We start from the raw sequence: 12394 nt of genomic DNA on the forward strand, positions 1-12394 counted from the left end.
TAGATTAGTAGCTAAAGGGTATTCTCAGCAACATGGCATTGATTACAATGAGGTGTTTGCACCTGTGGCCAGATGGGATACCATAAGGACAATACTAGCTATAGATGCAACAAACAACTGATATGTGTTTCAACTTGATGTAAAAAGTGCTTTTTTACATGGTGAGTTAGATGAAACAGTATATGTGGAGCAACCATTAGGCTATCATAAGGAGAAAAAGGAGATGGTGTATAGATTGAAGAAATCTCTCTATGGATTAAAACAGACTCCAAGAGCTTGGTATAGCAAAATTGAGGCCTACTTCAGCAAAGAAGGTTTTGTCAAGTGTGCACATGAGCACACTTTGTTTGTAAAGAAAGAATCAGATGGGAAGATCATCATTGTGAGCTTGTATGTAGATGATCTCATATTTACAGGCAATGATCAAAACCTGTTTGAAAAATTCAAAACTTCAATGGAAAGAAATTTTGCTATGACTGATTTGGGAAAGATGAGATACTTCCTTGGGATTGAAGTAAAACAGACAAAAGAAGGTATCTTTATGTTTCAACAGAAATATGCTTGTGAAATTCTAAAAAGGTTCAATATGGAAAACTGCAATAGTGTCTGCAACCCTATTGTGCCTGGAAGCAAATTGAAGAAAGATGAAGATGGAATAGCTTGTGATTTGTAACACCCAAACCCGTTATTTAATTAACTCTGCCTTTATAAAGTCTTTTTCGAAAATACGCAGCGGAAAAATTGAAAATCTGATTTATAAAGCGCTGGTTTGAATATCACAAACTTCATTCAAAGATAAGACTAATACATTTATCTAGTAAAATATTCGAATGAACTAAAAACAAAACCTCGCATCGAACGATGCGTTATTAGTTATACAAAACGGATACTTTTCAAATGAAAGCTTAAGACCAACAGAGTATACTAAGAGGACTACATGCATATACATATAAAAACCCCTTTTTCCCGTGTCTCAATCAGAGCAGAGCTTCACCATTGCACTCGGGCGAGGCTAACACATAACCTGTCAACCTGGACCCCCAAAGGTCCAGCAATTAACACAAAGCAGAGAGTTAGAAAACATAAACATAAATATAAGTGTGAGTAGTATACTACACACTTCACACGCTATCATACATTTCTAACTCACGCACATACATCGTCAAATACGACTACCAATTAATCATTCATTTACAAACACACCAATCATATAGTTTCACGTCTTCTCGGACACTACTAAAGTGTACATTGTATAGTCATGACGGACTCTACACTTGTTCATTTTATAGTCATGACGGACTCTGCTCATATACCAAGACATGGCAACAATCACAGTATTAAACAATTAGTAAATACCAAAGCTTAACACATACGGAAAACACATTACAATCCAATCAGATAATGTCACATAACAATTATCAAATACATGTGCATTTACCCTAATGCATCTAATGCCAATTATCCAATGTCATGTCATCCCTAGACACGACTAATGCATGTGGTACCAAGGTGTCACACCAACGGTGGACCAAGAACAGTTTTACATCATGCTGGATAAGCGTCTCACCAACGGTGGACCAAGAACAGTTTTATATCATGCTGGATATGTCGGAACTTACCGAACCATCTTATCTCCCTTGGATAAGCCAACACAGTTTTACATCATGTCGGATGCTGCTATTCACCCCATTTAAGATGAACCCAGTTTTACATCTTGTTGGATGCGTCGGAACTTACCGAACCACCTTATCTCCCTTGGATAAGCTCAATAACAGTTTTATATCATGTAGGATATGGTTATCATCAACCATCTCTCCCATAAAGAGGAGTCACACAGTTTTATATCATGTTTGGATATGGGCTCCAGATCTCGGATAACATAATCCCATCTTCGGCCACTTTTCATAAACATAGTCCATTTTCATCAATTATTGGAATTCACATGATTCCCATAACACAATTATTCATGAATGCATGATTACTTTTAAACACATCAAATACATGACGCTATCTAGCTCGAAGCTATTCATTCACTGATGCGGAAACACAATTCCAACATCTAACACATTAGGATAACACAATATCCTATCACCCCAATCATAATTATTCACATGATAATTATCTGCATAACCATTTTTATACACATAAGGTTTCATTTACACTTATGTCATAAAACACACATCATTTCCTTAACATTGTAAATTAATGCTAAAACATAAACATAGTCACTTGAACTACAAGTCATTGCATACGCGTGCGAATCATATAACGATTAACAATAAGCATTAACAACATCAACATGTATCAACAAACATGTAAGGATACCCTTAAACCATGTTACAAGCGCCTAATTGCACTTAAAACAATTATCAAAAAGTTGCTGTCACAGTGCTGTTCGCTGAGCGAATCCGTAGCGAACCCGTAGCGAACACGTAGCGAACACGTAGCGAACACGTAGCGAACACGTTCGCTGTAGCGAACAGGTAGCGAACTACATCAGAGGGTTGCAGGTACATGGCGAACAGATAGCGAACCCGTAGCGAACTTATTCGCTAAGCGAATCCGTAGCGAATCCGTAGCGAACTTATTCGCTAAGCGAATCCGTAGCGAATCCGTAGCGAACTACACCAGAAATATCTGTTCTTGAGTTTTCTAAGGCGGTTTAACATTGAATCAACTCAAAAATTCATCCAAACATGTTATAAATTCATATAAACAGCCATTCCAAACATATATGGTATCAAGGAACATTAATCATCCCTTCCAAACATCCAAATACCTCAAATAATCAAAATCATGCCAATTTCTTGCAAAATAAGCAAAGTTGCATAAACATGCAAATCATTGATCAAACATCTACATATTCCCATTTTCAACTCCCCAAAGTTGTTTACCTCATCTACCATGAGTTCACTACACATGTTAGGATCAAAAGAATCCATTTTCCATTAAGAAAATCACCCACAAAACCCACAAGAAAATAGAGTGGAAAGAGTTTGGGAATGGAGGAATCGACATCCTCCCCTCTTCCGAATCACTCACGAATATGTAATCTAACTCTCGTACCTTAGCTCGACGAATCCACAAGCTTGCTCTTCTCTTTCTCCCCCACGAGCTCCTCTCTTTCCCTCATGAGCTCCTCCTCTTGCTCTTTCTCAAGAATTGCAACTTATGAGACTATTCATTGGTTTGACTTGCTACTTATAGAGCTCCCATTTTCTCATGGATCCAAGCCCACTTGGCTTAGGCCCAATAACCACTTACACGCCCCAAGGCCCAAACAACATAACTTCTCGCTCATTAACTTACGTTCTCGCTAAATGATTATTCGCCGCTTAATAATTTAATTATAAATCACGCCCTCGCGTAATAAAATAATTAAATAACGAATACTAAATTTTGGGTCGTTACAACTCTACCCCCCTTAAAAGATTTTCGCCCTCGAAAATTACCCGACTAAAACACAACTCCGGATAAACTCCCTCATCCGACTTTCTAATTCCCAACTTGCATTCTAACTAACGGGTTTTCTAGTCATAATACCTTAACCGATACGGTCTCTTACACAAACTCCGAATCAAAATCACACTTCTTCCGGATTCGTACCAACAAACCATACAAACTCCAAACCAAACCAAGTTTGACAAAATCAGTCAATCCCAATCGACACAATCTCGTCTACTCATCAACAATAGATCAAGGACAGCTAATCCCTCGATTTGTCGATAGATAGTCAACAATCGTGATGATGGCATAAACCATTCTCGTCAAACTACTTACAATTTTCTCTTAACATCTTACGGTACTCACAGCACCACTCCAAAACAAGACCACTTAACCCAAAATACTCCGAAAGACCCTTCCGTTGCATACTTCACAACTTTTCAAACTCCATAAGTTCTTGACTGCGTCGAATCTCACTCCAACCATTCATTCGGTAGCACAACTTCTACGCTCATTTGTTGTCCGACCTCTCAAAGTTCTTAACACATTCCAAAAATATATTATCTCCAACCGTCAAATTCTTTTCCTTCGTAACTCCCAAATCATTGCGTCGAACCCCATCATAACTGTTTTATTTTCCAAATAATCTCTTATCCAATTTCTGACTTCCTTAACATGACCTTCCCGATATCATTTCCTGTCGAAATATTCTTATCCAAAATATTACCTTAAGTCACTCGTCGACTCACTATCATCCCACCGTTCACGACGAAAATATCCATAATCATTTATTTCCTTCCCACATGGTATTACTATACTATTCCCATAGATACGATGTGTCCGACATCTCTAATCTCCACCGACTTTTCCATTTCATAGTTAACTTTTTCCAATTGCTACAAAACATCATTTGACACTTACTTTGAGCATTGCTTCCAAATTCTTAATACACATTTTCCAAACACAACAATCACTTATGTGTGAGATAGTCCTTTCCGCAAATTCTTACTTGACATAAGTCACTTTCTTACGTCTCTCTAATACTCGTGCTTGACACGTTTCCAAAGGCTAACTTTCTTATCCCCAAACATCCAAAGGTAACACTTCGCACTTAGTTTCTCAAATCTTTCCAAGAAATGACCACTCGGTTCAAACATACTCAACCTTTATAAATCCTTCCTAGGCTCTTCTTGATCACCTAGTAATTCTATATTTAAATCTCAGCTACTATCAAGAGTTGATTTCCAAACAACCATGATCTCCGTCTTGTTGATTCCAACACAACTCTCATCAGATTCCTCTGAAAACTTTTCATCAACAAAGCTTCCATCTTTATCACTCTTCCTCCTCTTTGAGGATGAACCATCAAGTGAAAGACAACCAAACAATGGAACATTCTTGCTACGAGTTTCGCTAGAAACACCACCAGTCCCACTTATTGTAATCGGGTTTTCGGTTCCCTAACCACACCTTCCATCCTTGACATCAATCTCCCATTTAACTTAACCCTCAAGGTATCCACCATTCGCATACTCGTCGTATGATCATCACTAGGTTTTCTTACCCTCGACGCACACGTCTTCTTCGTTTCCCAGCAACGGTGTTCACTTAACATTCAATCTGCTCCATCGTTCCCCAATGGCCACATTCTCCCTACGGCTAAACAACTTCATTCCGACTCACTCCGAAATGATCATCTGATACTTCCTCCAAAGTATTCTCCAAATAAGAACTCCACTTCGAACAATGCTACTCAATCTTAAACAATCCACTTCAAGAACATCTCTATTCGTCCTTACTTCTCGCGTTAGAAACATCTTGGAGAGACAAAATATTCTCCCCCACTTATCTCAAACCCACCTTTATACTTCCACTAGAACATCCGGTGTAAGCACCTAACCGTCCTATCGATTCCAAATTTATTCCTCCCAAGAGAAATCTAATACCGACAGCATTCACATGCATGTCGTATGAAAAGGGTAAACATAAGGTAAGATATCTAAGCATCTACTCAAAACCCCTGTGCAGTCCTCTTGACATACACACCTCTACAAAATACATAAACACACTATTCCCATCTATGCTAATGTAACGACCTACGTAACAACTAGCATACATAATTACTACCACATGTCTATACATATATTTATAACTAAACTATATGTAAGACAATGAAACATCCATGTACACAAGACATCGAGTCAAGTACATGCATTACATTTCGTTTGTTCGCATACTTACAACATCTACTCAAACATGTATAAAACATAGCATGTTCTCAAACAAGTTCTCATCATGAGAATACATTCACATAGTTCAATTAAAGAACCACACTAAGTACTAGTAATCAATCTACCACATGTTATAAACAAACATATAACAACACACATTAGGATCTACTTACATCCTACTCCTTTCTCACTCTAGTGAGAAAATTCATTTTCACTTACTCAAAAGAAAATAATCTTATGTTTTCAACAAAATCTTCATCACATGCAGTTTTACATCATGCTGGATCATCAACTATTAGCAATAAGCATCTACAAACCAAGGTTCAAACCACACAAATTTTTAAAACTTAAGCATAAAAATACTCAACCACTACTTGACTTGATAACTTATAACAATGATAAGTATCAATCGCATCAAGTACACACAACAAGAAAAGACAGACACAACTGGCACACACGCTCACTCGATCTGACTGCACAGACCGGCTCTGATTGACACACAACCTCACAGTCCGAAGACGACCTGCTCTGATACCACTTTGTAACACCCAAACCCGTTATTTAATTAACTCTGCCTTTATAAAGTCTTTTTCGAAAATACGCAGCGGAAAAATTGAAAATCTGATTTATAAAGCGCTGGTTTGAATATCACAAACTTCATTCAAAGATAAGACTAATACATTTATCTAGTAAAATATTCGAATGAACTAAAAACAAAACCTCGCATCGAACGATGCGTTATTAGTTATACAAAACGGATACTTTTCAAATGAAAGCTTAAGACCAACAGAGTATACTAAGAGGACTACATGCATATACATATAAAAACCCCTTTTTCCCGTGTCTCAATCAGAGCAGAGCTTCACCATTGCACTCGGGCGAGGCTAACACATAACCTGTCAACCTGGACCCCCAAAGGTCCAGCAATTAACACAAAGCAGAGAGTTAGAAAACATAAACATAAATATAAGTGTGAGTAGTATACTACACACTTCACACGCTATCATACATTTCTAACTCACGCACATACATCGTCAAATACGACTACCAATTAATCATTCATTTACAAACACACCAATCATATAGTTTCACGTCTTCTCGGACACTACTAAAGTGTACATTGTATAGTCATGACGGACTCTACACTTGTTCATTTTATAGTCATGACGGACTCTGCTCATATACCAAGACATGGCAACAATCACAGTATTAAACAATTAGTAAATACCAAAGCTTAACACATACGGAAAACACATTACAATCCAATCAGATAATGTCACATAACAATTATCAAATACATGTGCATTTACCCTAATGCATCTAATGCCAATTATCCAATGTCATGTCATCCCTAGACACGACTAATGCATGTGGTACCAAGGTGTCACACCAACGGTGGACCAAGAACAGTTTTACATCATGCTGGATAAGCGTCTCACCAACGGTGGACCAAGAACAGTTTTATATCATGCTGGATATGTCGGAACTTACCGAACCATCTTATCTCCCTTGGATAAGCCAACACAGTTTTACATCATGTCGGATGCTGCTATTCACCCCATTTAAGATGAACCCAGTTTTACATCTTGTTGGATGCGTCGGAACTTACCGAACCACCTTATCTCCCTTGGATAAGCTCAATAACAGTTTTATATCATGTAGGATATGGTTATCATCAACCATCTCTCCCATAAAGAGGAGTCACACAGTTTTATATCATGTTTGGATATGGGCTCCAGATCTCGGATAACATAATCCCATCTTCGGCCACTTTTCATAAACATAGTCCATTTTCATCAATTATTGGAATTCACATGATTCCCATAACACAATTATTCATGAATGCATGATTACTTTTAAACACATCAAATACATGACGCTATCTAGCTCGAAGCTATTCATTCACTGATGCGGAAACACAATTCCAACATCTAACACATTAGGATAACACAATATCCTATCACCCCAATCATAATTATTCACATGATAATTATCTGCATAACCATTTTTATACACATAAGGTTTCATTTACACTTATGTCATAAAACACACATCATTTCCTTAACATTGTAAATTAATGCTAAAACATAAACATAGTCACTTGAACTACAAGTCATTGCATACGCGTGCGAATCATATAACGATTAACAATAAGCATTAACAACATCAACATGTATCAACAAACATGTAAGGATACCCTTAAACCATGTTACAAGCGCCTAATTGCACTTAAAACAATTATCAAAAAGTTGCTGTCACAGTGCTGTTCGCTGAGCGAATCCGTAGCGAACCCGTAGCGAACACGTAGCGAACACGTAGCGAACACGTAGCGAACACGTTCGCTGTAGCGAACAGGTAGCGAACTACATCAGAGGGTTGCAGGTACATGGCGAACAGATAGCGAACCCGTAGCGAACTTATTCGCTAAGCGAATCCGTAGCGAATCCGTAGCGAACTTATTCGCTAAGCGAATCCGTAGCGAATCCGTAGCGAACTACACCAGAAATATCTGTTCTTGAGTTTTCTAAGGCGGTTTAACATTGAATCAACTCAAAAATTCATCCAAACATGTTATAAATTCATATAAACAGCCATTCCAAACATATATGGTATCAAGGAACATTAATCATCCCTTCCAAACATCCAAATACCTCAAATAATCAAAATCATGCCAATTTCTTGCAAAATAAGCAAAGTTGCATAAACATGCAAATCATTGATCAAACATCTACATATTCCCATTTTCAACTCCCCAAAGTTGTTTACCTCATCTACCATGAGTTCACTACACATGTTAGGATCAAAAGAATCCATTTTCCATTAAGAAAATCACCCACAAAACCCACAAGAAAATAGAGTGGAAAGAGTTTGGGAATGGAGGAATCGACATCCTCCCCTCTTCCGAATCACTCACGAATATGTAATCTAACTCTCGTACCTTAGCTCGACGAATCCACAAGCTTGCTCTTCTCTTTCTCCCCCACGAGCTCCTCTCTTTCCCTCATGAGCTCCTCCTCTTGCTCTTTCTCAAGAATTGCAACTTATGAGACTATTCATTGGTTTGACTTGCTACTTATAGAGCTCCCATTTTCTCATGGATCCAAGCCCACTTGGCTTAGGCCCAATAACCACTTACACGCCCCAAGGCCCAAACAACATAACTTCTCGCTCATTAACTTACGTTCTCGCTAAATGATTATTCGCCGCTTAATAATTTAATTATAAATCACGCCCTCGCGTAATAAAATAATTAAATAACGAATACTAAATTTTGGGTCGTTACATGATTCAACTAGCTATAAACAGATGGTAGGTTGTTTGATGTATCTTCTTGCCACTAGACCTGATTTAGCATTTTCAGTGTGCTTGGTAGCTAGGTTTATGGAGAGGCCTACAGAGTTCCATGTTGCAGCAGTGAAAAGAATCCTTAGATATGTAAAAGGGACTGTGAGCTATGGACTGTGGTTTGAAAAAGGAAAGAATGATGAGCTTATTGGTTGGTCAGACTCAGATTATGCAGGAGATCTTGATGATAGAAAGAGTACATCAGGGTATGTGTTCATAATTGGTTCAAAAGTTGTGTCATGGTCATCAAAGAAGCAACCAATTGTAACCATATCCACTACTGAAGCTGAATTCATAGCAGCAGCCAACTGTGCCTGTCAAGCCATCTGGTTAAGTAGGGTGCTTGATCACATCAGCAGCAGAAAGAAAGAGTGCATTACCTTGTATTGTGACAACAGTTCAACAATCAAACTGTCAAAGAATCCAGTGATGCATGGAAGGAGTAAGTACATTGATGTTAGGTTTCATTTTCTCAGAGATTTAACCAAAGATAGAAAGATCCAGCTGCTGCACTGCTCATCCTTTGAGCAAACTGCAGACATCATGACTAAGGCTTTGTCTTTTGAGAGTTTTTGCAAATTCAGAGACTTGCTTGGATTGTGTAAGCTTGAAGACATAAACTGAAGCCTTGACATGGTTCAGTTTACGAGAGGATATGTTAGATATATGTTGATCAATGTTAAGCCTAGTTAGTTGCAATGCTCATAAGCAAGCTTGCCAAGCCTATGAGCAGGCCTGCTGCTAAGACACGCGCGCGCACCAGCTGTGGCTTAAGGCCCAAGTTAACTGTTTAGTGTTGTTAAGTTTGTTGTAACTAACTTGTAACTTGTACATTGGCTATATAAGGCATTGCTATGATCAATGAAAGACTAGAGGTTCCATTTGCCTTAACAGATATACATTATTTTTTTAAAATAGAATGTGATGTTTTGTATTATAAGCATTTAAAACATAATATTTTAATTTTATATTAAAAATAATTATAATGGGTAAATGCGAGTTTTAGTTCAATTGTCATGTTAAGAGCACATATTAAATATCTGAAAGTGAAAGAAAAAAGATACTTAGTTATAAGCTCATAAACATTTTTTTTTTATATTACCATTATATTGGTATGAAGTTTCTATCGTTATTATTGATAATTAATCTCCATCGAGGAACATGTGGAGCATACAAGGTGGGTTTTTAGTCATTCAACCGAATTTTCTCCAATCGCATGAGCCAAAAATCGAGCTACTAATTTTACATGTTTAAGAGTAACCAAAACCCTTATCACTTAAATTAATTCATTGTTGATGTTCATAAACTAATTTAAATATCGTCTAGAAAACAAACTATAAACTCTTGATAAAAAAACTACTATCAAACAAATCTTTTAACTTAACTATAAGTTATAAATGAGCTTAACTTAACTATAAGTTATGCTCCCTAAGCAAGTAAAGAGAGGGAATACCGGTGAACACCCTAGCTACTAGCTACTTCGTCCGTCTCATTTTATAAGACATATTTTGATTAAATGTACTATTTATATATTCTGTTTGACCGTATTTTTCTTAAAGTATATAAATGTAAATATTATCATATAAAATCTTGTTTGATTTATTTCGATGAATATTTCCAAAATATCAAATTTTTATAATTTTTACAAATAGATAATTAAAAATATTCGTAATCAAAATTATATATTAACAGAAGCACGATGGTCAATTAATTCTTATATTTTGAAATGGAGTGTGTATCTACTAGCGCTTCAGTGTTCCCTCATTCCTCATCCATGGTCATTCAATTTTGAATTTCAATTTCACTAAAATTTAGTTAACCGTTCTAGATCTAATTCTAGTTTCTAGAAACATAAACACAGAAGGTAATGACTGGATAACAACCTAACAGCGTACACATGTCATATGGAGGAAGAACCTTGGTTCATTCCACGTGTCAAAATTAGAACACTTGGTACGTGTCATTGAAGCAAGCGAAAATATTTTCACACCACCATAAAAGAAAATCTTGTTAACATGTGCATATAGGGCACATGATAAGTTATCTTAATATAGAAATTTAACATTTAATGATACAAGACATTTAATGCTTGAAAAGTTAAAATGCATAAATTCTAAGGCATAATTTCTATTTTTACTACCTTAACATGTGCCATATATGCCCATGTTAACATTCTCCCAAAAAAAAATAGTAAAATGAACCTTTCATTTGATCCAATTTTTACTCTCATTTTCTTAGGGGGTGTTTGTTTCATGGATTATAAATTTATTTTTAGGAATGTGACTTTGGGATTCAAGTTTTAAAAAATTATGTCTAAATTTTTTTTATTCCTTGAAATATAAATTACACATGACTTTCCCACTTTTCATTTCGGACCTAACTTATGTACAGTTCCGTATACACAGTTTTTACTGTACTAGATACATGAAGGGAAGTTATTTTTATTTAAAAACATTTTTCTTTTTCTTTTTTTAATTAAAAAATATAAATAACTACCTTTTTGTGAGAGGAACAGAAAAAGCAGCATCTAAAGAAATACATATACGTTTTTTTGTCCTTTCATTTTCATGTTAAATGGTGGGAATTTTATATTCCTATGGAAATAAGAGGTAACCACCCATAACTCCTCACTCTCCCATTATTTTTAACTCATTTATTTTTTATTTTAATATTTTAAAATGTTAATTGAATTTATTTTAAAAATGTTCCAAGAAACTTTATTTATTTACCAAACACATTGATAGGAATAATATTCCCAGCAATAATGTTCCAAGGAATAATAATCCTAGGATTATAATTTTAAACCCCGAAATAAACATACCCTTAGGATTTGAGTTTTAGCGCCGAAGTAGCCGATTTTTTATTTATTTATTTATTGAGTTTAATTGTTATGCACCGTCGGTGTAAAAACTTTTTGCACATACATCTAATGATGCGTTGCCACATCATTTAATGAATGTGACACATCATGTGTTTTTAATTACCATACATCATGTGTCGGAATATTATTGGACGCATGTGCAAAATAACTTTACACCGACGGTGCATATAAATTAAATTCTTATTTATTTGGTTACAAAGTAGCCGATTTAATTGAACTCACACATACCAAACTTCACCAAATAAAAAATAACTAGTATATTTACAATTTACTTATCCATTTGGTCAATTGCTTATTAAAAAAAAATCCAATTGGTCAATTTTTAATTTCTCCATTTTAAGAAATTGGATCACATGATGTCACTATCATGTTGATGTTTTCTCTTTAGGCCCATAGTTCTTTTTCTTCTTTGGATTTTACTTTTTTGCCCTTTAATAAAACTTCGGTTTCTACGAATCGAATTTTTTTTGCCTTGAAAAAAAAATTCGGTTTC

The 12394-nt window shown here is 36.0% G+C and overlaps 1 protein-coding gene across 1 annotated transcript; it reads left to right on the forward strand.

Moving 5' to 3' along the window:
* Positions 1-8981: 8981 nt before the first annotated feature.
* On the forward strand, positions 8982-9644 carry LOC123914908 (secreted RxLR effector protein 161-like). The gene has a single exon (XM_045966067.1). It carries the CDS (start codon positions 8982-8984, stop codon positions 9642-9644), a length of 663 nt encoding a protein of 220 aa, XP_045822023.1.
* The last annotated feature ends 2750 nt before the right edge of the window (positions 9645-12394 follow it).

This window comes from Trifolium pratense, linkage group LG3 (genome assembly GCF_020283565.1).
Source record: "Trifolium pratense cultivar HEN17-A07 linkage group LG3, ARS_RC_1.1, whole genome shotgun sequence".
NCBI classification, from domain to species: Eukaryota; Viridiplantae; Streptophyta; class Magnoliopsida; order Fabales; family Fabaceae; genus Trifolium; species Trifolium pratense.

Excerpts from the sequence above, each read along its gene's own strand:
- LOC123914908 (XM_045966067.1), top strand. The coding sequence starts at position 8,982 with ATGGTAGGTTGTTTGATGTATCTTCTTGCCACTAGACCTGATTTAGCA.